This window comes from Electrona antarctica (assembly GCF_951216825.1).
Source record: "Electrona antarctica genome assembly, chromosome: 9".
NCBI classification, from domain to species: Eukaryota; Metazoa; Chordata; class Actinopteri; order Myctophiformes; family Myctophidae; genus Electrona; species Electrona antarctica.
In genome coordinates, this window is record NC_136790.1 from 4,922,487 (window position 1) to 4,947,744 (window position 25,258).

Sequence of the window (25,258 nt, forward strand, 5' to 3'; positions counted from 1 at the left end):
AGATAGGCTCCTGCCCTAGGGGCCTCATGGCTCTACAAGGCTACTTACTTACTTACCACCATAGTCTGGGTGCTTATGTACTGTGCATGAGTATGAGTATGTTAGCCGTGATGTGAGCTTGTAGAGCAGCTATTTTCAAACGTGCAACACCGGTGGTGGTCAGTGACCCTGACTTATTAACTTCTTAATCACTTGAACCACATTATAGGCGGGAAATTAGTGGCAGCGGTGGCCGAACGGATTGCGGAGCGGTCTTGATACCGGAAGGTCGCCAGTTCGAATCAGCGGTCCGACACGTTAAAATGACCACCGCTGAAGTGCCCTTGAACAAGGCATTGAACCACTACGATGAAATGTTCTATGAGCAGAGCCTGGCTGGAAACAAGTTCTTGAGCTTAGCCCAGATACCCTGGGTAAATATAGTAATCATTTAATTTAATTTCATTTCAACCCCTTTTTATAACCCTACCCGTCTGGACGGGAATCCCGTCCCTACCCGTCTGGACGGGAATCCCGTCCCTACCCTTCTGGACGGGAACCCCTTTTTTTGGGTTCTGTACAGTATGTATAGTATTGAAAAATTACAAACAAAATTGATGCTGCTATATAAATATTTTATGTTTTTCAGAAAACTTAGGTCAGGATTTAGAAGGCGTTTTGGGAATCAGCCTCAGCCCAACATGAAAAAACCCCCAGGAAAAATATTATTTTATATCAATTACACACCCCATAAAGCCAGGTTCTATGTTCATGTCTCTAGTCTACCTATGTTTCATAGCGCATGCCACGCTATGAGCTTGTATATCCTTTTCAAAAGCTAAAGTTTAAAAATAATGGTTAAAAAGGTGGTTAAATGGAGTACCATGTCATGTAGTTATCTGTTCTTTTACAGTGCTTTACTGCCATCTATTGTTGAATCAGATCAGTTTCTTCTCTGCTACCGTGGAGTCTGTTCTCCTCTATGGCTGTGAATGCTGGACACTAACACAAGCCCTACAGAAATCCCTGGATGGGTGCTACACCAGAATGTTATGTCTGGTACTTAACACCAACAGGGACGAGCACATCACCAACAAGCGTCTGTACGGGGCATTACCAAGTGTAACAGAGAAGATAGCAGTAAGGAGGATGAGACTAGCTGGCCACTGCCACCGACACCAAGAACTCCCGGCCAAAAAGCTTGTACTGTGGGAACCAACACACGGGCATCGATCGAGAGGACGTCCCACACCTAGCTACGTGGACGTACTAAAGAAAGATACTGGCGCGGAAAGCACAAAGGAGCTGGCCAGATGTATGGAGAACCGAGATGACTGGAAACGCCGATGGAGGGCTCGTCTGAGGACGACGTAGAGAGAGAGATGTCATGTAGTTATCTGTTCTTTTACAGTGCTTTACTGCCATCTATTGTTGAATTGTAACCTTAAAATTAGTTTCAGTGGATTCTTAGATATCTACAGACAGTATCCTTTAAATTACTTCATACATCCTGACATTGCATTATCATTAAATTATTTAATCCATAACTCACACATTTAATTAACCGGATCTATTAAACAGAATAGTGATGGGCATAGATTACAAAAAAAATTGATTCAACATCTATAATTCTTACATTCTATAATAGTAAAATAAATAAATAAATAGAAATAATGAATCAATAGTTTTTAGTTATTTAATTATGTGTTCATTTCATACAGTACATCAAGTAGTAGTAGCTTATATTAAAACCTTTCACTTCTATGCAAGAATAAAATACCATAGTGATTAGTCCTTTTTATGTTCATACAGCAGTATCAATTGTTTATTCCAGAAATAATTTAAGAAGCATGAGTTCAAGTCCGTTGCTCTCCCCATGTCCCCCATATATGGGGACTAGGTTGGCGGAGGGTGTGTAGAGCCAAGGATCACATTAGATAATTGACACAGGGGTGAAAAATGGGTTACAAAATCGTGGGATAAAAATTATAGAAAATAATAATTTCAGTGACAGTTTTCAATAAACAGCACTGCAATGCCTTTGGTTCATGTGATCATATGACCTCATGCAGCACTGTGCATATACAAATAATTCACCCCGCAGTGTGCAAGAATCAAACCGGATAGTGACAAACAAAACAAATCAGTAGAGAAGTAGATCAAAGGTTGGTTATATTTGGAAGGATTACAAGTAAGACGCGCGAACGCGGGAAGCGAACGCAGCTCGGAAATTGCAAAAACAATTAGAATAAATTACGTAATTTGTTAAGGTTTTTTTTAAGTTCTCTTTTTTTTGTGTTTAAGATTTTTTTTTAAGTTTTTCCTTTTAAAGTTTTTCCTTTTTAAGATTTTTTTTAAGTTAAGTTTTGTGTGTGTGTGTGTGTGGGCGTGCGTGTGTGTGTGTGTGTGTGTGTGCGTGCATGTGTGTGTGTGTTTTTGTGTGCGATACAGCTGCGCCCTCTGGTGGTGGGCGGGTGGTGTTACAGCGTGACAGACACACAGACATGATCTGCTGGGTCTCATAGTAAATGCTCACTGCGTTCGCAATCACTGCGTTCGCAAAAATCAAAACTGTAAAGTGTAAACCAAAACATTACAAGATTTAAATCATTACTCTGAGCATGTCATACTGTAATAGGCGTGCGAACAACAGCAGAGATGTTCACAACGTGTTGAGACACACAACAGACAATATAGGGTTCATGTGCTTAATAGAATCTAATTGGATCTAATGGATCATAATTGCGCAGGTTGTTTGCCTCAGACCAAGCGCCGTGTTGTGCTCCATCCATCTCTGATGCTACTTGGTTGCCCGTGGCCAGAGTATGATTTGCTCCACCAATAGTAGCATTGCATTCAGTGCACTGCCGACTCTCCGTTGCACCGCCACACTCTGTTATGACATAGATATGGCCATTGGGGCATTTGTACCAATGTCCCGGCTGCATCTTCATGGCCGACACGATCATCTTCCTCTCATTTTCGCTGATTCCTAGGGTTGGAATCCTCAGATCCTTCAACAATCGTTTGACATGCACTTCGTCTTGCTCAGTGAATGGGCCCGGCTTTTCCAGAACACTCCTGATAACTTCGATGTCGTCATCAACCATGGCGCTTTCTCCTCTTCTCATGTAGCAACGGGCTTCTAGCTCAGCTAAGAGCGTCAGCCTCTCCAGCTCACTCTGCAGATCCGAGACCTGCTGGTCAGTAAATTTCTGCCTGGCATCGAGGAGCCACTTCAACAATGTCTTAACTTTCGCCTTAAAACCGATGACTTGTACACTAGAGATTTGTTCTTTTTGGACCTTCTTTAGCTTTCCAACTCTCTCAAGGAAGGCCATCTTGTTTTCCAGAACCCACAGATCCTTTTCTGTGACATGGCGAGCACTCAGTTCACCTTCAATCTGCAAGTATTCTATTGGCAGATACTGCTGAAGCTTCCGCATCTCTCTCCATTGCTTCTCCAGGGTCGTCTTCTTCTGTTCAATATCTGTTGGACAGCCGTTGATCTTCTCCTTCACTTTCTCGATCTCGGTCAGACTGCGGTTGATGTGAGTTCCATAACGGAGGTTCTTCCGGATTGGAGTTCTACACTTGGGGCACTCTTTTAGCTTTATGGCCACCTCCTCTCCTTCGTTAGCCTGTCGGGCGTCATCCATCCCCATGTATGTGTCCATAGATGATGATTCAACGATATGTCCACAGTCTTCTAGTTGAACGAACAAAGCATCAGGTTCGTCCTCGGAGCCAAAGAAAATCTCGGTGACCTCATCGCGATGACAAATGCGACATCTGTTTGGACATTTCTCTCCACAGAGGCCTATGCAGGGGTGGCCACACGGCAGGTTCCTGTCACAGGGCTGGTAACAAGGTAGGCGATCACATGGCTCATGACAATGCTTCGTACACCTTTGGTGAGGGCACTCCCAGGCACAGGGCTCAACGCAAGGTGCACACGGCTGGCCACATTGCTTCTTACACTTGCTGTGGATGCAGCGGTTTTCACAAGGCCTTGTACAGGAAGGGCAACCAGGAAGGCATGGCTCCCGGCACTTATGGGAGCAGATCAGAAGACGCTCACACCGGTGCGCACAAACTTGGTGGTAGCGTCCCTGGTGGCAACCGTGGCAAGTACCTTTACAAGTGTGACCACATTTCAGCTGCTGGTTACATGGGGCGCTGCAGTTAGGCTCGTCTTTTGCTGTTTTGTAATAGCAGCTGTCTAACTTGCTGTGCCCACATTTAAGCGTCAAGGGGACTTTCACCGTGCACTTACTGGTGCATGGCGCCCCACAAACGGAGTCGCATGGGTGCAGACACTGGAGCATCTTCTGGCAGGGCTCCTGACACACACACGTCTCTGGGTCCTGGTGGCAAGGCATCGTCTGCTTGTGCCAACACTTTGGTATGCTCTTCTCAACCTTCACCGGGCACTCCTTGGGGCATGCTTTTCCACATTTATACGGACACTTGTGTTTAAGGTCACATAGAACCTTCTCACACTTCTTAAGACACTTGTACTTCTTGTGTTCGGGGTCAATAGGGTGGCAGACCATTGCACAAACATGACCACATTCCAAACGGAAGTCGCAAGGCTCTTTGCAGCCTCCCTCCGGGGCTTGGTCGAAATCCGCAGCACATGATACTGTGACCCGACGGTCTGGATGGTTCTGACAGCAGAGTGTGAGAGCCGTCCCCATCTGGTCCTTCCCGCGCAGAGTGTGGAAGATGTTGCTCCACAGTTTCACTTTGCCCAGCATTGCGCTGTTGCCAATGCAGTAGAGGCCTTTCTTGGCACGCGACAAGGCAACACAAACACGGTTGGGGATGTTCAGGAAGCCGACCTTACCCTGTGCATTGCTGCGGACCAGAGATAGCAGGACGATATCGTTCTCTTCCCCTTGGTATTTATCAACCACGTGTACTTTGACCCCGGTGAAGGCCTTGGCAGGCATAAGTGTGCGCAAGCATTGGAACTGGCCGGTGTAGGTGGTGAGGATGGTTATTTGCTCTGGTTTGTAGCCCTGCAAGAGGAGGTACTGGCACAAGGCGACGACAAACTTGGCTTCGTGCTTGTTCTGGTGGCTCTTCCCATCTCTGATTTCTTCTTCTAGGTGTTTGTGCTCCACAAAGAATAGATTGGTGTTAAGGCCCTGCAAGGCAATAATAATTAGCATGAACTTGTGTTTTCATATATTCATGGTATGGTATTATATGACATTCAGAAAACTGTATTACCTAAATGGGGGGAGGAGGGGGGTACAAAGACGGAATAAAGCAAGTTTTTTTCATACATTGTTGACTCTACCCTCCATCTGACATTTATCAAAGAGCCTGGAAAAAACATGATTTTGACTTATTGGGTTATACATATATTAAGTCCAGACTTCATCCACGACTCTTAATGGATTTAAATGCCGTAGAGCAGGGGTTCTCAACCCGTGGGTCGCGACCCCTCGGGGGGGTCGCCAAATTATTTTAGGGGGTCCCCAAATTATTAAAAAAAAAAATATATATTTTTTTTTAAATTTTATTTTCAAGATTTTTCAAAAATAGCAGACCTACAAGCTCGTAGCGCGCCACTCGGTGGCGCGCTATGAGCTTGTAGATCTGCTATTTTTCAATAGCTAAATTATAACAATGCTTAAAACACCAAAAGGGGTTCCCGCCCAAAATGGTTTAAGGTTATTGTAGCAGTCAATTTATATTGGGGGTCGGGAGGGGGCGGGGCGGGGGTCCCGAGACGTTGCCAAAGGATTTTCGGGGGTCCCCGGCCAAAAACGTTGAGAACCCCTGCCCTAGAGCCTGGAAAAAACATGATTTTGACTTATTGGGTTATACATATATTAAGTCCAGACTTCGTCCACGACTCTTAATGGATTTAAATGCCGTAGAACACGCAGGTGCTTTTACGTCAGTATGGGCTAGTAAACAACAACAGTATGCACTGCTGAGAGAAGCCAGGAGAACTGATATGGACGTGAATGCAAAGCAAACCTTGATGTTTTCGTAGTCCAAAACGGAGGGGTGGTTCTGTAGCTCATCATAGATGTGTGGCGTCAAGAGACAGGCAATGTCTGGCCTCATACGATGCTGCAGAGCAGGAGGGTACAAGCACACATACGACAGGGATGAATCCAAAGTAAACACCACTTGGAATCCCTATATTTAAATAATAGATTTTTAAGTTCATTCATAACTTAGCATTAGTAATAAAGTGACAGATTGGCTGATTCATAAAAAGAAGCACCCACCTGGTAGTTGAGTCTAACATAGGGAAAGTTCATCTTGATCAGTCTCTCAAACATGGACACCTCCAGGTTGAAGTTCTTGGCCAGTTCATATACTGTAGCACTGGGCCGTAGCTGAAGAGACACACAGTAGAATAGAGCTGTGATTCACAACCTTTTTTTAATGTCAAGGACCCGCAGTTGTATATGCATTTGTGAAAATGATAATGACGCCAATCTACACTGTGTTAATTTAACTCTGAGTTTGTTCAACTGTACATCCATTCCATACACTTTTCAACAGGCCCATTAGGGTCCATTTGCTTCCGGCAATCATTTAGCTGGGTACCACCTGGATCCCCCCCCATGGACCACTGGGGTTGCCCGGACCCCTCAATCGCTATTCCACTGTTTCTCACAGAGAAGAGAAACAGTGGAATAGAGATGACTTGTATTCTCTAGATACTTCAGTTTATCAAAATAGTAAAAAAGGCAAAGTAGTTTAGGGATAATGGGTTTAGCATGGACGAAAATAGAGCCCTAAATGTCTGTTTAGTTTCTTGCTGCTTTGCCTTGCGCGCTTGTGTGCGTGCGTGTGCATGCATGTGGTCCTTATTTATTTAGAAGACAGCATGAGATTGTGCCCTGTGCACGTGGGCGGGTGCGAGGGAGGGAGACAAATTCTGGTATAAACGTGAAGCATTGCGTTCCGCTTGATTCAACACCAAACCTGTGCTTAATGAACAGCACAACAATGCCAAAGCTTATTTTACCCTGAAAGTGTGATCCATCCACCCCATTACATGAGCCTGACGCTTCACAAAACAAAACAAAACAAAACAAAACAAAACAAAACAAAACACTTGTTCATACAATCAGAGCGGATCATTTGAAAGTGAACCGTCCCATTCTGTATATGTCTAAAAAGGTTATTAATAAATGAAAAGAAGTAGGGATGCTATTAAGGGACAGCGATGTTCTTAACTGCTCCCCTTTACAGTTGTTTTTTGCCACGTCCTTTGAAATCATCCATGAGGCTGTCCCGATTCGTTTCCGATCCGATACCATCATTTCTGTAATTTCTGTTCGATACCAGTGTTGTGAGATCTCGTGTTGTGTTTATAGATATCTAGCTATATATCTTGTGTTGTGTTAGGAGACTGCCATAGTGTCACTGTGCGAGAGAACCACTCTATGTCACGCGTCACTGCTCTGTTGGTTTTGGGGGTTTCTAACCTGCTGGTGGTCTCTGTTGGTTTTGGGGGTTTCTAACCTGCTGGTGCTCTGTTGGTTTTGGGGGTTTCTAACCTGCTGGTGGTCTCTGTTGGTTTTGGGGGTTTCTAACCTGCTGGTGCTCTGTTGGTTTCTAACCTGCTGGTGGTCTCTGTTGGTTTTGGGGGTTTCTAACCTGCTGGTGGTCTCCTGTTGGTTTTGGGGATTTCTAACCTGCTGGTGGTCTCTGTTGGTTTTGGGGGTTTCTAACCTGCTGGTGGTCTCTGTTGGTTTTGGGGGTTTCTAACCTGCTGGTGGTCTCCGATGAGGATGAGATGTTTTGGGGGTTTCTAACCTGCTGGTGGTCTCTGTTGGTTTTGGGGGTTTCTAACCTGCTGGTGGTCTCTGTTGGTTTTGGGGGTTTCTAACCTGCTGGTGGTCTCTGTTGGTTTTGGGGGTTTCTAACCTGCTGGTGGTCTCTGTTGGTTTTGGGGGTTTCTAACCTGCTGGTGGTCTGTTGGTTTTGGGGGTTTCTAACCTGCTGGTGGTCTCTGTTGGTTTTGGGGGTTTCTAACCTGCTGGTGGTCTCCGATGAGGATGAGATGTTTTGGGGGTTTCTAACCTGCTGGTGGTCTCCGATGAGGATGAGATGCTGACAGGCTTGGCTCAGTGTGGTGATGGTGTGAGCCTCCAGCACCTCGGCGGCCTCCTCTACGATCACCAGTCTGGGCTGAACTTCCTGGAGAGCCTTCCGGAACTTGGCTGCTCCCGTTGTCGTCATGCCGATGACCTGGTGGTGTACAGATTGTTTGCTTATTTGTATCTTGTACCCAAGTAGCCCCGACAGTGACACGTATTATTGACCAATTATGCAATCATTATGCAATAATTCTACGATCACTTTGCCAACTAATGCCGTCAATATACCCGCTTCGAATGTTATCAACCTAAAATCACCAGTAGGTTACTTATCACTCAAATAGATTGAGCCAGCAGGCTCCCCTGGAGCTGCATGTATTCTCCGCTGCGATTCGTAAACACAGAAGTGAAATTACTGCCACTGAAGCGAAAACATCGTGAAACTGACTTACGGGCCGGGTTAAGACTGAGGGTTAGGGTTAACCGACCAACGGACGCCTCCGCGTTTCCTAATCAAAGCCAGTCGGCTCCAGGTGAGCCAGCTGGCTCGATTGCATTTGACTGATTTTCATACGAATCCGTTGGTCAATATTGACATTACTTTATTTTTGTTTTATATCAATAATATAGAAAGAATTTATGAAAAGTCAATGAAAAAGTCATGAATAGTATTTTTTTATTTGATAGGTGCAGCCTGAAGTATCTAACCAACATTTAGGCTGTACAAAATAATGCTCAAAATCTTGCTAATTTTATTGCTGTGTTCAATAATGTACTGTCCCGTCCAAATAAACAAATCAAGCGAGTGAAGTACTACATTTCTGCTGTTGTTGCTAGCGTTAATTTAGTTTGTGAAACAAGCTTTAAAATGATCTGAAACCATTTTACGGGGTGCATACTGTATGTTGGTTAGTCAAACTAACAAAATTAGTTCGACAACACCGTCGCTCCCGACATGCGATGCCGGTTACAACTAATCCGTGCGGCAGGTTAAAACTCACATGTGGCCCCCGACATGCGCGGCAGGTTAAAACGAACCTGTGGCTTCCTGTGAGGTTAGGTTTAGGGTAGGGTGTCGAACTCATGACTGTAGGACCAAACACATGCACCCACTTTTTGTGGTAAAAAAACACTGAAACGTTCTTCTTTCCTGCCTTCATCTCCTTACCCCCCCCCCCCCCCCCTCTCTCTCTATTTCTTGATGAAAATGACGAAAACGGATTTCACCCACTTTTTTACTTAAGTACATTAACTGTGATGTGACATTAAAATGACTGTACCGTGGCCTTCTTGAGGACACAGAGACTCTCGTGCCGCCGTACGTCGGCTAGTCTGTCTACAGCATTCTGATAGGCCTGCTCAGACTGCAGGGCTTTGGTACGCATCTCCACTCGGTAGCGTGCAATCCACAACCTGCGGACAAGAAATACATAATATAGTCTATGTTGTGACAACTGATTCAATAGCATCACAAAACCCCTCTGTTTTTGCAGACTAAGAAAATAGGGTGGAAAAATGCCAGTATCAGGTTTTGTTTTATGGCTTTATTAATTACATAAGGTATTGTATTTTTTGTATTATGTTAATCCGTTCAGCATTTTATTTATTTTCATTTTTTGTCACAGGGCAGTGGCAAGCCAATCAATGTGAATCTATTTCTACTTGGCCCAGGGCCAACCTTTTCCACGATGGGTTTGTGCAAATCTGCTCATCACTGATCGATACAGTATATTGCTGACAGTCAGACAGACAGACAGACAGACAGACAGAAAGAAGGCTAGACATAAAAGTGGTAGAGACATTAAAGGATTATAGTGGACACATGGTCAGCAGTATCCAGAAAGGAGGCAGTAGAGAAATGGAGTCCTACCGATAGAGTCGCCATCTGTCTGGAAGTCCAAGAGCCCAAACATCCCAAACGGTTCGCTCCTCCTCTTCACTCATGGCCGAGCTCTTACCGAGCTCTTTCTTCATTTTGTTCTTCATCCTTTTAATCTGCTGCCGTTGCATCTAAGGCAAACATACGGGAGCATTGTGTGATTTGAACTTTGGCCCACACAAAGCCCTTTGCATTTGAACAGTGTCAGTGTGTTTCCGAAGGGGGCGAGCTGCCTAGAAGAAGGGGCTCTGCGCGTGCGTGTGTGTGAGTTAATGGCAAATCTTGGAAACCAATGCATCAAGCATGGTCACCTTTTTGAGTGGTGTAAACCACTCCTACAACTGGCTTTGTTTGTCTGTCTGTCTGTCTGTCTGTCTGTGCAAAAAAAATGAGCATGGTTGATGCTGATTGGTTGATGCTGATACATTACGTCAGAACACAGCTGATCAGGCTATATAATACCTTACACCACTCAGTTCACACGGGTGTGATTTTTATTTATTTATGCCGTGTGTGTGTATCATATTTTGTTACGTTTCATCAATATCACATAATCATCATGAAGTCAGAGCAACAGAAAAGCCACTATAATTTTATTTGTTTCTGTAACTGTAACTCTCAGAGCTAAAGGTTTCTGGACTCCCCTTTGAAGAGAACCACTGGTATCAACAACACAGGGTTGTGAGGAGGACGTAATGGCTCTGTCTGGACTCCCCTTTGAAGAGAACCACTGGTATCAACAACACAGGGTTGTGAGGAGGACGTAACGGCTCTGTCTGGACTCCCCTTTGAAGAGAACCACTGGTATCAACAACACAGGGTTGTGAGGAGGACGTAACGGCTCTGTCTGGACTCCCCTTTGAAGAGAACCACTGGTATCAACAACACAGGGTTGTGAGGAGGACGTAATGGCTCTGTCTGGACTCCCCTTTGAAGAGAACCACTGGTATCAACAACACAGGGTTGTGAGGAGGACGTAACGGCTCTGTGAGCCCAGGGTTAGCCATTTGAAGCCAGATGACGTCGGCATACATACAGTATGTCTGTCACCATTACAAGTGTAAGTTGACAATTTATTATCACACAAATAATTGCGATTAACGATTTAATTGTGTTTTTTTGCACTGAACATTGGAACGTTACACTTTGTATTTCTGTTTGCTTTTAGGCTTCGTAATCACAAATTGCACAGCATGCCCCACCCAGTTATTATGTCTGGTTCTGGACAACCGTGGGTCCGACCGACTCAAGGCCAGGCACTGTGGTACCACCCTGTGGGGGTGTGGAACGCGTGTGTCGAATTTGAAGTCGGTGGGGCAAACGGTTCTCGAGTTACGTGGATTGCAGACGTACACACAGAGACGTGGTGCATTTATAGATAGATTTTATAGTTTTATATTCTAGTTTATGATGCACTGATCGTTTGGCACTTTTTAATTTCGTTGTACTTGTTGCAATGACAATAAAGATCTATCTATCTATCTATCTATCTATCTACTGTATCTATCTAGATGTTTGAAAATGTATGGACATTTTTCAACATGGAAACGATGGAGGATTATGCAAAAAAAAAAGTGATTATCTCAAACAATTGCGATTAGGTGATTATGTAATAATTGTGACAGGCCTATAGTACAAGGCTATACTGAAGATAGACTGAGAGATAACATCTTCATTTACCTGGAAGCCGCCTTCATTCTGCTCCAGCTGTATTTGGGTGTCCTCAAACATGGTGGCCAGCATCATGTCTTGAACCTCTCTGAGGGTCTCCTCCATGACTCTGGCCCTCTCTTTGTCTCTGTCGCTTCTGTGATCTTCTGTGTCGTCAACGTATCGTTCAGCCTGGATCAGCTCTGCCTCCTCCGCAATGTCAATCATGTCATCATCCTCCTCCTCCTCCCCCGTCTCCATAGCTGGAAGAAATCCCAAATTAAATCTGACACAAGGCCGCTTTCTTCTTTTTGCACTTAATTCCAAGCACAGCTTGTGTGTTGGTATTCACCAGTACACTATCAGCACAAAGACTGTATAACAATAAGAGCTTCACAGGAGCTCACATGCAAGGGAATAAAATATAAAATGGTGGAATCATGAAGGCAAATAAATCCCCCCAGGCTATCAAGTTATGAACGATTGACCCTGTAGGTCTATTACCCGTCTGCCACCACACACACACACACACACACACGCACACGCACACAATTTATATAAAAACATAACACACTCACATGCCCCTGATACTTTACCTTAAGACTGCACACACATCCAACATATTATACACATAAATATATACTACACAAGTACATACATACACTATGGGCTTCATCTTGCGCCACCCCTTACCCCTTATCCATACACTTATTAGCCATTTTTTACTATTTTAAAACATTTAAAAATAGTTCAACTAGCCAATCTACATCGTTAGCTTGTAGATCGGCTATTTCTACTATTTTTTTTAAAAAGAAATGTTTTAAAATAGTAAGAAATGGCAAATAAGTTTAGGGATAACGGGTAAGGGGTGGCGCAAGATATAGGGCTATATGGCTATATGGCGTCCAGGGGATGGGTGGAGGATCTGGCGTATGGGTGGAATAGCAAGGAAGCTTCAGCCCTACTCAAACCCCTTTCACATGTAGAAGGTTTAGAAGGAGAGGTCATGAGAGATTTGTCTTTGGTGCCGCTAGCTATGACCGTAACTTCCAAGTATTACGGGACTCCTGCTCTTCCTCTTTGCATAATGTTCATAATATCTTTCTTACTGTTGTTTTTACTGCTACAATGTTGAGGAACCGAAAGCAAAGCATTTATGAGATAAAACAAAAAAAAATACATTTTCATTCTTGAATCATTTATCCTGCTTTATTAATATTATCCTGCTTTGTTCAGGAATGGCAGCACTTTAAAAGCTCACCTGTGAATATTGCCTCCTCTGTCTCCCTCTGCTGGAAGACGGTGGAACCAATCCCCAACCACTCCATTATCAGACAGGGTTTCTTCTTCTTCTCACCGAAGATCACAAACTCATCCTGGTTCTAAGCAGAGTTCAATGAAAAAATATATATATCTCAAACTCATCCTGGTTCTAAGCAGAGTTCAATGAAAAAATATATATCTCAAACTCATCCTGGTTCTAAGCAGAGTTCAATTAAAAAATATATATCTCAAACTCATCCTGGTTCTAAGCAGAGTTCAATGAAAATATATATATCTCAAACTCATCCTGGTTCTAAGCAGAGTTCAATAAAAATATATATATATATATATCTCAAACTCATCCTGGTTCTAAGCAGAGTTCAATGAAAAAATATATATCTCAAACTCATCCTGGTTCTAAGCAGAGTTCAATGAAAAAAATATATATCTCAAACTCATCCTGGTTCTAAGCAGAGTTCAATTAAAAATATATATATATCTCAAACTCATCCTGGTTCTAAGCAGAGTTCAATACAATATATATATCTCAAACTCATCCTGGTTCTAAGCAGAGTTCAATAAAAATATATATATCTCAAACTCATCCTGGTTCTAAGCAGAGTTCAATTAAAAAATATATATATCTCAAACTCATCCTGGTTCTAAGCAGAGTTCCATAAAAACGATCACAAACTCATCCTGGTTTAGTTCCGACATACTATTGATCCGAAACCTCAATCCCTAACCTAACCATAACCGCAAGCACGGGAGCAGCGCATGTCGGACCATCGCATTTTCGCATCGCATGTCCCCACGCTTCGGACCTTTGGTGTGTCGGAAAAGCGTGCGCACCCCCTAAGCAGAGGACCATTACACAAACAGTTCTGTTGAACAGATAAATTATAAACGTATACCGGTAATTGACTTTCACGTAAATGTATTTTGTGTTGTACTGATCATCCACGTCTTGGCAAAAGATAATGCATTTTGAATTAATGTCCCACACAACTGTTTATAAATCAGGCAAATTTTCCTTTGTTTTTTTCCTTTGTGTGTGTGTGTTTGTTTTGTGACTCACATGCACGTCCGGGTGGCGGTGCAGGCTGCCCCAGTGTTCCTCAGAGATGAACCTCTCTAGGAAGAGCTCTCTGATGACCCCTTTCAGAGTGCACTCCAGCTTCACCGCCTGACTCTGGATCTCCATCTCCTCCTGATGCAGGTCACTGTAGATCTGACACCGGTATGAGGGAAACACAAGGTCACTGTAGATCTGACACCGGTATGAGGGAAACACAAGGTCACTGTAGATCTGACACCGGTATGAGGGAAACACAAGGTCACTGTAGATCTGACACCGGTATGAGGGAAACACAAGGTCACTGTAGATCTGACACCGGTATGAGGGAAACACAAGGTCACTGTAGATCTGACACCGGTATGAGGGAAACACAAGGTCACTGTAGATCTGACACCGGTATGAGGGAAACACAAGGTCACTGTAGATCTGACACCGGTATGAGGGAAACACAAGGTCACTGTAGATCTGACACCGGTATGAGGGAAACACAAGGTCACTGTAGATCTGACACCGGTATGAGGGAAACACAAGGTCACTGTAGATCTGACACCGGTATGAGGGAAACACAAGGTCACTGTAGATCTGACACACGGTATGAGGGAAACACAAGGTCACTGTAGATCTGACACCGGTATGAGGGAAACACAAGGTCACTGTAGATCTGACACCGGTATGAGGGAAACACAAGGTCACTGTAGATCTGACACCGGTATGAGGGAAACACAAGGTCACTGTAGATCTGAAGGTATGAGGGAAACACAAGCCAAACAACCACCACAATGGGCTCTGAGTGCAGTGGTGGGAAAAAAAAAGTACTTACATTTTTTACTTCAGTAAAAGTATCAATACTGCCATGTATAGTCTGTTAAAAGTCCTGGGGGCGCCCGCTGGCCAAGTGGTCCAGGGGGCGCCCGCTGGCCACGTGGTCCAGGCGCATGCCACATATAGGCCTTGGCCTGACAGCGCAACGCGTGTTCGAGTCCCGTTCATGACGACCTTCTCTCCCCTTCTCTCCCTCCCACCTTCCTGTCTGTCTTCACTAATAACCTCTGTGTCAGTTTCAGCGCAGTAGATTCAATTCTCTAATTTGTACACTCTCAGAGTTACAGACCCATAAGGGTCCATTTGGTTCCAAACTATTTTTTAGCTGTGGACCCCCTGGTACTCCCTTAAGGACCCCTGGTACTCCCTTAAGGACCCCACCTTGGGAACCACCATAAAAGATATTGTAAAAGGAAAACATAGTAAGAAATCTCCTACAAGGCCATACCGTAGAAATGCAATTGCAGATTGACAAGATCGACTAGCTCACAACATGTGAGCTCTCTTAATGTGAACATAAGTGGTTACATTGAGGGGCAAATGAGCCTTGAGACCTTGTATCAGAGGTAGAGTAATGTTAAACAAAATCATCTACGTCAATAATGTCCTCACGTGCCAACTCACCCCATTGTAGGCAGAACTCAGGTGATGCGGCATGATGCGTCTAGACTTCAAAGACTTGGTGAGCTCCCGAAGATTGAAGCGCTTCAGGACCTCACTGCTGCTGCGGCCTCCTACCCTGACAATGCCGTCTGGCAGAAACTTATGGATACCTGTGTTACAGAGGAGTATTAGGTTACGTTAAGTAAAGTAAAGTTAGCTCACGGCATCAAATCAACAAAGGCTGATGCACACCTCGGAAGGTTGGTGACAGGCTGAGTAGGACTAAGTGCATTATATATTAAAGGGGATCTCTGAATGACAAAGAATAGGACCCGCACACGGTCAGGAACTTGCAAAACAATGTTGCTCTTTATTTCGATATTTCGGTCGTTAGATACCTTCATCAGGACAGACAATGATTGTCTGACCAAAATGTCAAAATCAAGAGTAAAACAAAAAATCGCAAATCAAATGAAAATAGAAAAACAATGATATTCCGTAGTGGCACCGCATCAAGGTTGTCAAACTTGTATAACTACACAGCAAGTAGTACAATTTGATTGTGGATTAACCACATCAACCCTAGCATCCATATTCTTGACACAACATTATATGTGGGAGATTCTGCGGAAAGAGCAGATCTACAAGCCCATCTAGTAGGCCCAATTGATCTTTTTTTGTTTGAATGACTTACCCTCAAGGAACTGGTCCAGGGCGTGGTTGGTGTAACACACCACCAGCATGGGGGCATCACCGAGCAGCTCACTACTCCAAAGGCTGTTATTGGTCAACAGGGCCTGAGCAATCTTCAGGCCAACATAGGTTTTCCCTGGAGACACAGGAAGGGAATATCTTATGTTAAAATTGGCTTAAGCAGTTCCCAATGCAGCTACGCCCAAATATGGAGTGTCTGTGTGTCTAACCTCAAAGTCATTGCATCAGGCGCAAACAAATCAGTCAGCTCCATATATGGGCACAAAAGGGGGCATGCCCATTTATGGGAATATACGGACGGACCGAACCTCTAGTTAAGTAGAAGTTAAATCAACTTTCATGAGCCAAAATATTATATTCAATTGGATTTTAGCATTTAGGTAGGGCTATAATTTAAAGCTGAAATACTGTTTGTAATTCTTCTACCCACTGGGGTGCCGATTCAATTGAAATCAGTGGATGTGCTTGTGTACTGTAAGGATGCTCTCAGTAACATTATGCTGTGATACATTGGGTTTTGTTGTGAGATACACGATATCTTTACGGGACCTTGTTGACTGCAAGTCCAATGGGTGATGTGTTATGCTTACGTGACGTTATGAGATAATGAAGTATGGGTGTGTGTGTGTGTGTGTGTGTGTGCGTGTGCGTGTGTGTTCTGACGCTGAACCGTATGTGTACACGTGTCAGAGAAGGGCATAAAGGCAGATTGTGATATCATAATCTAGTCAGTGTAAAGAGCCCTTAGAAGTGGTAAAACAAATACACTTTTGTTGTATTGCTCTGCAATGTGACCTTTTATTGGTTTAATGTCTGTCTTTAGTTCAATGTTTGTTTTGTAAACGCATTGACAATGATTGGAAAACTTACGTCATAATGTGTAATTTATGTCTTATTGTCTCTTTATTGTTTAATGGCGTTTAATGTTTGTGTTTGCACCGTTTGTTTTATATCACCATTACATCACCTAATCAACATGAGTTGTGATTTATTTTTATATTGTGGAATGCGGACCCCCTTGAAAACAAGATGGTTTGTCTCAAGGGTTATTCCCTATAAAGAATTCCATACCATTAATTTTGTTTAAAAGTAAAAACGTTTGTACTGTATAACCTACACGTGTAAGAACCGGTTCACAACCAGTTCCTCTCGTTACAAACCCAAATTATTCGTGCTGAGACAGGAGTGAACACGCATGCATTTTAAAATCCTTCCTTCAGGTGTTTTAATTTATTTCCTTTCTGTTCATCAAAGCATCTAATATTTAAAGGTTCCTTCACTAGCTCCAACTACCCTAACTTAATAGCAGATATTACGATTATAATGCTATTGTCCAATCATGGGTATTCTTGAGGCCATGTTTTAAGAGCCAGCGCCAGACTCAACCCAAGAGGTTCATGTTTAATTCAGTGCAATACCTTTCCAACCCATTACTTAATTAATCCCATCCAAAACTTTGGAAATACCACGTAATGCCACTTACCAGTGCCAGGGGGTCCCTGTATGATGGCCAGCTCCTTGGTGAGGGCCAGCTGGAGGGCTCTCATTTGAGACTCATCCAGCCCAAACTCCTCCATTTGGGGCCAGGCCTCTGGTTTCAGACAGTGGAAGGGCTGAATCGTGCCCTTGTACTCAGGATCAGCAATGTCTGACAGATTGTATGAATCGTTCTGGTTTAGATAGGCCGGGGGAAGCACATCAGAGTTGCAGTCCACTATGTACCTATAAGAAATGAAATGAAATGAAATGATTACTATATTTACCCAGGGTATCTGGGCTAAGCTCAAGAACTTGTTTCCAGCCAGGCCCTGCTCATAGAACATTTCATCGTAGTGGTTCAATGCCTTGTTCAAGGGCACTTCAGCGGTGGTAATTTTAACGTGTCGGACCGCTGATTCGAACTGGCGACCTTCCGGTATCAAGACCGCTCCGCAATCCGTTCGGCCACCGCTGCCACTAAGAGATGTACAGTACATGTAAGAGTATGGGTATCTTCGTACGTCTCTAAATGTTTTGATGAATTGAAAATGGTGGGCCCTATTGTAAACAAGTGTAATGCTTTATGGTGTCGTCCAATCACAACAGTTTTTTGTATTGAGTTTTACTTGAAATGTACTGTAATTCTGCAAACTATTAATAAATCAATCAATCAAGTTAAAGATTGGACTATTGTTCATTTTATGAGGAAATGGGAATGACCTATCCTAAAGCATCACACTTATGGGCTGGCATGTGTACCTGGCTATTGATTATAACTCTTGGTGAACTGGACATGACTGATTTATTACTACTTTTACAAGACGACGAAGCCAGCTGTTGGATTCCAGTAATTTTAGTAAGGAATTAAAATAAACTTAGATTTTGAATACATTTTACAGTGTGGATTGATTGGAAAAGTCTAGCTAAAGAAATGCTCACTGGAGAAAAACACTATACAACCAATATTAGTCAATATTAACATAATTATATTTTAGGACTGGAGAAACGCTAAATCACAATAACAGGAAGATGGTACATTATTATGATATTTCTGAATAGAATAGAAGTACAAACACGGTAAGTCCCTTTACTCCAGGACCTGGCTAAGATATGTATGCGCTTCATTTAGCGGAGAATATCTCAACTGTTCTTGGCTAATATGACCGCTGCGAACAGCTTAGGAACTGTGAAAAGTTCTCTATCCGGGGAGAAATATTCAAAAATGACCACGCCCATTTTAAAATAACCACCACTTAAAAACATGCCTCCATCTTCTAAACTGTTGGAGCTACAGATGTTCTGAGATGCTCAAAATGTTCAGAATACTCATGTTTGAATACTCAATAGACCATATATGCACACGGCGGTCATCTTTCCATAAGTTAATGGCAGGGTGGAAACTAGCCACAATTTGCCAATGACCGCCCATACATCCAAACAGACAAAGTCCTATCTAATTGTATTAAATTATGTCAAACTCACCAACATTGCACCTGTACGACAAGCTTTAATTATCCTCATTATATCTGCAAAGTGTTTGTTTCATGAAAATCCACAGTAGAGATGTTATGAGCTACTTTATGTCAAGAAATTCCTTGCAGGTGATCTTTTTCTAAGTATTGGAGTTTGGAAGTGCTCATTGAATAATCACTAACGGCCCTGCACAGTGCATACCACCTGTTTTGAATTTGCACATAATGCAGGAGGCAGCAGGAGGTTGCTTCCAAACTCCAACACTTAGAAAAACATCACCTGTAAGCAATTTATTGACATAAAGTAGCTCATAACATGTCTATGGTGGATTTTTGAGTGGTACAACCACTCCAAGGAACAGCAATGTCCGTGTTGTTCACCTATGTTTGTGACTATGTGTGTGACTCATGTGTGACTCATGAGTACCAGTAGGGGCGCTGTCGTGCCAAAAACAGAGAGAGGGAGATAGCGGCTGCACTGTTGCCTGCTAATGAGAGATAGAGAGAGAGGGGGGGGTGGGGAAGGGGGGGAGTTGCACCACTCAGTTCACACGGGTGTGATTTTCATGAAACAAACACTTTGCAGATAGAATGAGGATAATTAAAGCTTGTCGTACAGGTGCAATGTTGGTGAGTTTGACATAATTTAATACAATTAGAGATAGGACTTTGTCTGTTTGGATGTATGGGCGGTCATTGGCAAATTGCGGCTAGTTTCCACCCTGCCATTAACTTGTGGAAAGATGACCGCTGTGTGCATTATGGTCTATTGAGTATTCAAACATGAGTATTCTGAACATTTTGAGCATCTCAGGAAATCTGTCGCACAAACAGTTTAGAAGATAGAGCCATGTTTGAGGTAGCTGTCTGGTGTGGTCATTTCCGGGTATTTCGCCCCGGATAGAGAACTTTTCACAGTTCCTAAGCTGTTCGCAGTGGTCATATTAGCCAAGAACAGTTGAGATATTCTCCGCTAAATGAAGCGCATACATATCTTAGCCAGGTCCTGGAGTACTTGAACAAATTGGGATTAATAGTTTCCTGATATAGATGCTATCAATATTCAAACAACAAACAACAATTCAATTTACTGTAATGCATTATTACACCACAAGTCAGTGCTTCAGACAGTTTGAAATTACAGGAAGATTGCTTCCTGGGAAATAGAATCAAAACCATGTTGGTTCAGTAACAATTTCCAAGTGAAGTATTTATTCAGTTTTAGGCTAACTTGTTCTCCTTTTGAGATGAATATACAGTGTGGTTTAAAGTTATGGCTCATGCTATGGTGAGTAGAGCAGAGACTGGGAGACAAGAATCCAAATGAACTGCCTTCACACAGATACTCCCTCATTGAGGGTAATGTATAGCTGTTGGACGGCACAGGGAATAATAGCAATAGTTTTTATACACACACACCACACACCACACACCACACACACACACACACACACCTCTGAAAGGGCATGTGGGCCTCCTCTTGCTCCTGCAAGCCTTCTAGCACATAGCGGTAGGCCTCAAAGTAGGCAGTGGTCTCCACCATCAGGAACGACTGGTCTGTCTGAGGGATCAGGTCATTTGTGTTACTCTATAGCAGGACTTCTCAACCTTTTTCATATCAAGGTCCATTCTTTACTCTTTTTTTGCCACAGACCACCATTTGATGAGATTTAGACTCTCAGACCCAAAACTTTGAATATTTTGTTGTCGTTGGATAAGATTTTGTCAATTCCATGCTGTATTGATGTGGTACCATTAGGAGACAACAGGCAAACGTTGATCAAAATAACAATTCTTCTACATTGTAATTCTAATTGTGTAGACTTCTTGTAAATTAACTTAAGTAATGCAGATGCACAACAAAGATTTAACTCTTGAGAGCGTAAAATGAAACCAAATGGACCCTTAAGAGTTAAGCTAAGGCTCCATTTGGTTACCAACCCTACATCATTTAGCTGGGGACCACCTGGAACATAATTATACCATAATTATTCTATATGATACGTATAGTCAGGTGAATATGAACTCCTGGATTATCCAAACAATACATCATTCTTAAATGATGGAGCAACTGTGCAGCAAGTAGAGGCATTTTATGCAGAGTTAAGACAAATGCTATACTTTTTCACTTGACCAAAATGGCACACTGTGCTTGCGTTGACATTATTTTTTTCAGCAGAAAACGTATTGTCAGGCAACAGTGGTGCTACAATGTATAAGGTGTCTAACATTCATTACACAGCTTGTCTGAATCTTTCTTTAGATAAGAACAGGACTGGGCCAGGATTTGAATGAAACAGTGTTAATACAGTGCTTTGTTGGTGACCTCATGCATCCTTAGCAACTGTCAAAAAGCCTGTCCGGACATGCCTTTTATCATAGCCCATTAAACACACTGTTGTAGGGGTGTAACAATTCAGTAACTGTATCGAAAGATCAATTTTAATTTCCACAATCAAAGTATATCGATATGTAAATAGCAACATATCGTATTGTTTGATTTTGTATCGTTTGTATCGATATTAAGTACTTGCGCGTTGTATTTAGCAATTTTAAGAAGAAAAAAAGTATTACATATAGCTACACTTGGTCTATCGATAAATGTGTGTATTCTCTGTGTTCATGTCAAGGGTTTCTCCATATGTGTTCAAATACTATGTCCATGGATTTGCCAGGGAATGCATAATAATAAAGGTTTCCCTTAAAAAAAAGCAGCACTATCCACACGTTTCACACAGATTTAATTTCTTTGCTAAATAGTTACTGTATCAATTTTAAATCATCAAATCATATCGCCATGAATGAACCAATATCGTATCATATCGTTAACCATGTTATCGGGATGCGTATCGTATCGCTGTTAAAATGTATGTAATACCTATCATTCATTACACCCCCACACTGTAGGGTCCCACCTGTATTGTCACCAGCTTGTCTCTGCTCTCCTTAGAGAAGATAAGCTGGACCCGGCCATTCTGCAGCTCTTCAGGGTCACGCTGTGCCACTGTGGCGAACAGGAAGGTCGCAAAGTTATCACACGAAAGACAGACCAGGGACCCGTAGATCAGCCTCTTCGAGTTCTCCCAGCGTACAAACTGTTGGGAGAAAGAATGTGTGGTAGCGCGTGTACTATATTAGCCAATTATATTGCATGTATTTGTCATTTATACAGTCAAAGTCTGTCAATATCTATCAATTCTAGAGGTGCAACAGATAATTGAACAACTCGGATTAAATTAATTATACAAAAACATTAATTGGGGGGTTCTTTGAGCATGTCATTATAGGTGAAAATGTATGTTTAAATGCCGAAAATAGTTGTCAGTTTGCTGTATATTTTTGCATGACACCATTATACAACAAAGTAAAAATGAAATACGGCTTAAGTGGATAATCAGACTAATTGATTTAATTGATTATAGAAAGGTCAATCAGCATTGTTTTGCGTTGATTCAGTGTTTCTTGATTTTTTTGATTAATCAAAAACAATAAAGTAATAAATCATCAATAATCGCCCTATAAGCAATTCCATAAAGAAATTTGACGAACCACCGAAAATCCAAACTATGAATAGGCCTTAAGCATCAGGAGAAAACGTTGTGTAAATCCATCCAGGTGACTGACCTTAAGAGGCTGCGGGTCAAACTGAACGATGAAAGCTATGCCGTCCAGCGTGCATTTCGGCACCACCAGACGGGTGTCAAGGTACACTCTGATGTCGTCAAAGCGTGCATTCCTCGCGTCATTCCTTCCCACGTCCCTCTGGCTCCGAATTAGCTGTTGGATCCCCTCGCGAAGCGGCCGCACGAAGTCCTCTCTCAGCAGCCGGAAGTGCGTGTCGAGGTAGATGTGGGTGCTGGCGTAGTGGCGAGAGGTGAGATTGGGTCTAAGGAAAGGCCTCTGTTCCTCCTGGAACTCCTCGGGCGTAGGGTAGATGGGCAGGGTCTTATAGTTCTGCTGCTCTTCCGCACCTAGATTAGGAGGCAGCAAAGGTATACAGCATACTGTAGATTTCCTTTAAACTGGTTTGACATCGCATTTCCTTGATGTGTTTGTGCAGCTTATTTATGACTGCGATGACACACACACACACACACACACACACACACACACACACACACACACACACACACACACACACACACACACACACACACACACACACACACACACACACACACACACACACACACACACACACACAGCGATAGAGAGAGCTTGGCCTTTTCAATAGGATTATATTGAAATGGTAATGTCAATACAGGTGTATAGCAGTGTTCATATGATTGTCCCTTAGCAGGGGACATTACCTACCAGGGTTCTCTCCAGCAGCGTGCAGAAGGCTATAGGTGTCTTTGTCTGAGCGGAGGGTCCCCTCCCTGGATTTCTCCTGAAGATGGTTGACCAGGCCCTGGAGTTCCTGCAACTTCTCATCCGTCTGAGGGTTGATGTCCACTCCTGATGCCCTGAGGGTGTTGATGGAGTTTGGAAGCAGCATGACCAGCATGGACACTGACTGGACAGAACTGGCAGGGAAGGTTTTGAGCACCTGGAACAAAGTGGATGGGGAAATAGTTAAGGAAACTGCAGAGGATATCAAGCTTAAAAGGAGAAACAATAATTCAACATTCATTTCACACACAAAAAAGAAAAAAAATTATCCAAGTTGGACATTTTGTAATGTCAATTTTGCACGTTTTACAGCCGTTTTACAAACCTCTGTAAGACAAGGACGTAATTACCTCAAATACAACAGCCAGGATGTTGTCCAGATGCAGCGGGTACTGATCCCTGCGGTCGGGATTGGGCTCCGAAGCCATGCTGGCCACATAGTGTGGCAGAATGGTGCGGAGGAAGCCAGAGTTTTTCACCGTGTCAGCCAGGTGTTGCAGGGTGGCCCTGTCCGTCTGTGCCTGAAAGGCCTTGCCCAAGACGAAGCAGAGAAGCTGGACGAGGTCCTGCCTCATCTCTCTCTCGTCCAGCATGGCTTTGAGGGCAGGGTTCGAGGACAGGGTAATGGCCACCTGGGCTGGATCTTTCCCGGATAGTTCCTCTAACGTTTTGTAGCCCAGCCAATGACCGCCGTGTGGGGTGCCGTCCCTGCTCGTAGAATCTGAACTCGCCCCATTCCTCTTGAGCCTTCCACCCACATCGCCATCTCTTCTCTCACCACCACGTCGACCCCCTGCAGCCCCCATGTCCCCTCTCTCTCCTTCTCTTAGAGCTACACTACTACCCCCTCCTCCATCAATTTCTCCTGCTGCACCTCTGCCTCTTTCTCCCCGTCCCCCACTGCCTCCTCCTCTGTCTCCCCTTCCAAACCCTCTTCCTCTCCCTCTGTCCACTCCTCCCCTCCCTCTCCCTCTGCCCACTCCTCCTCTCCCTCTCCCCCTGTCCACTCCTCCTCTGCCTCTCCCTCTGTCCATTCCTCCTCTGCCTCTCCCTCCAGCCTGCATCTGTAGCTCTCCCCTTTCTCAGTTACTTCCACCACTGCTGTGTCTCCTACCTTCTGCTTAGTTTTCGTTCAGCACCCTCCCCTGCTTCAAGTTTGTCCACGCCTTTAAAGATCGAGGACTTTGAAGGACACTCACACGGGCAATCTGTGAGTGAAGAAAGAGGACAGCCTCAACATTTATACATACAAAACAAATACACATTTTCAATTCTAAATCAGAAGAAAGTGACAATAGGCACCAAGTAGGCACGCAGATGGTGAGGCTGCCACCCAATTTCATGGGGTCCCCGAACAATTGAGCAACATCTTTCTCAGTTTGCTGTATTATATCTGAAGTGCATAACAAATTGACTCCAGGGAGGGTGGACTGTTTTATAGCCTACAGCTATGCTGTATACAATATATTTAGTTAATATTTGTGTGAGGGTTCACACCAAGTGGTGGCAAATCATCATGTATGTTAGGCCTACATCTTTTGCCACCGACTGTAATATAAATCGATTTTAGGTGGGTTATTGTTTAAGTGTTAAAATTATAAGTTTGAAAGTTGAGAGTGAGACGTCAGTTTTGTCAGCCAGCCCCACTCCAAAAATATTAACATCTGTAGAAAAGAGTCATCCTAGTGAGCAACAACAACCCTCCCCCTGGCCTATTCAGCAGCAGCAACAACTCCACCACCTGAGAGCCCTCTGTCCTGGAGCCTTAGGCCATGGTTATGCGTCATTGAAGTGAGTTCAGTTTGTTCATGTTCATTTGTATGTTGCATTTTATTGGTTATTTGTG

The 25,258-nt window shown here is 43.4% G+C and overlaps 1 protein-coding gene across 2 annotated transcripts; it reads right to left on the minus strand.

The window, feature by feature from the left end:
• Positions 1 to 1,961: 1,961 nt before the first annotated feature.
• On the minus strand, positions 1,962 to 24,250 carry znfx1 (zinc finger, NFX1-type containing 1). Of its 2 annotated transcripts, XM_079509931.1 has the most exons (17): positions 23,763 to 24,250; positions 23,335 to 23,569; positions 22,645 to 22,991; positions 21,936 to 22,115; positions 20,475 to 20,581; positions 17,553 to 17,791; positions 16,050 to 16,184; positions 15,377 to 15,525; positions 13,931 to 14,083; positions 12,851 to 12,971; positions 11,620 to 11,852; positions 9,931 to 10,070; positions 9,341 to 9,473; positions 8,044 to 8,211; positions 6,234 to 6,344; positions 5,977 to 6,072; positions 1,962 to 5,132 (listed from the first exon to the last, which is right to left on the minus strand). In XM_079509931.1, the coding sequence occupies exons 1-17, from the start codon at positions 24,216 to 24,218 to the stop codon at positions 2,688 to 2,690; spliced, it is 5,448 nt and encodes a 1,815-aa protein (XP_079366057.1). In that variant the 5' UTR covers positions 24,219 to 24,250; the 3' UTR covers positions 1,962 to 2,687. The 2 variants fall into 2 exon arrangements, with proteins under 2 accessions (XP_079366057.1, XP_079366058.1); XM_079509932.1 differs by lacking the exons at positions 8,044 to 8,211; positions 9,341 to 9,473; positions 9,931 to 10,070.
• Between the last annotated feature and the right edge of the window lie 1,008 nt (positions 24,251 to 25,258).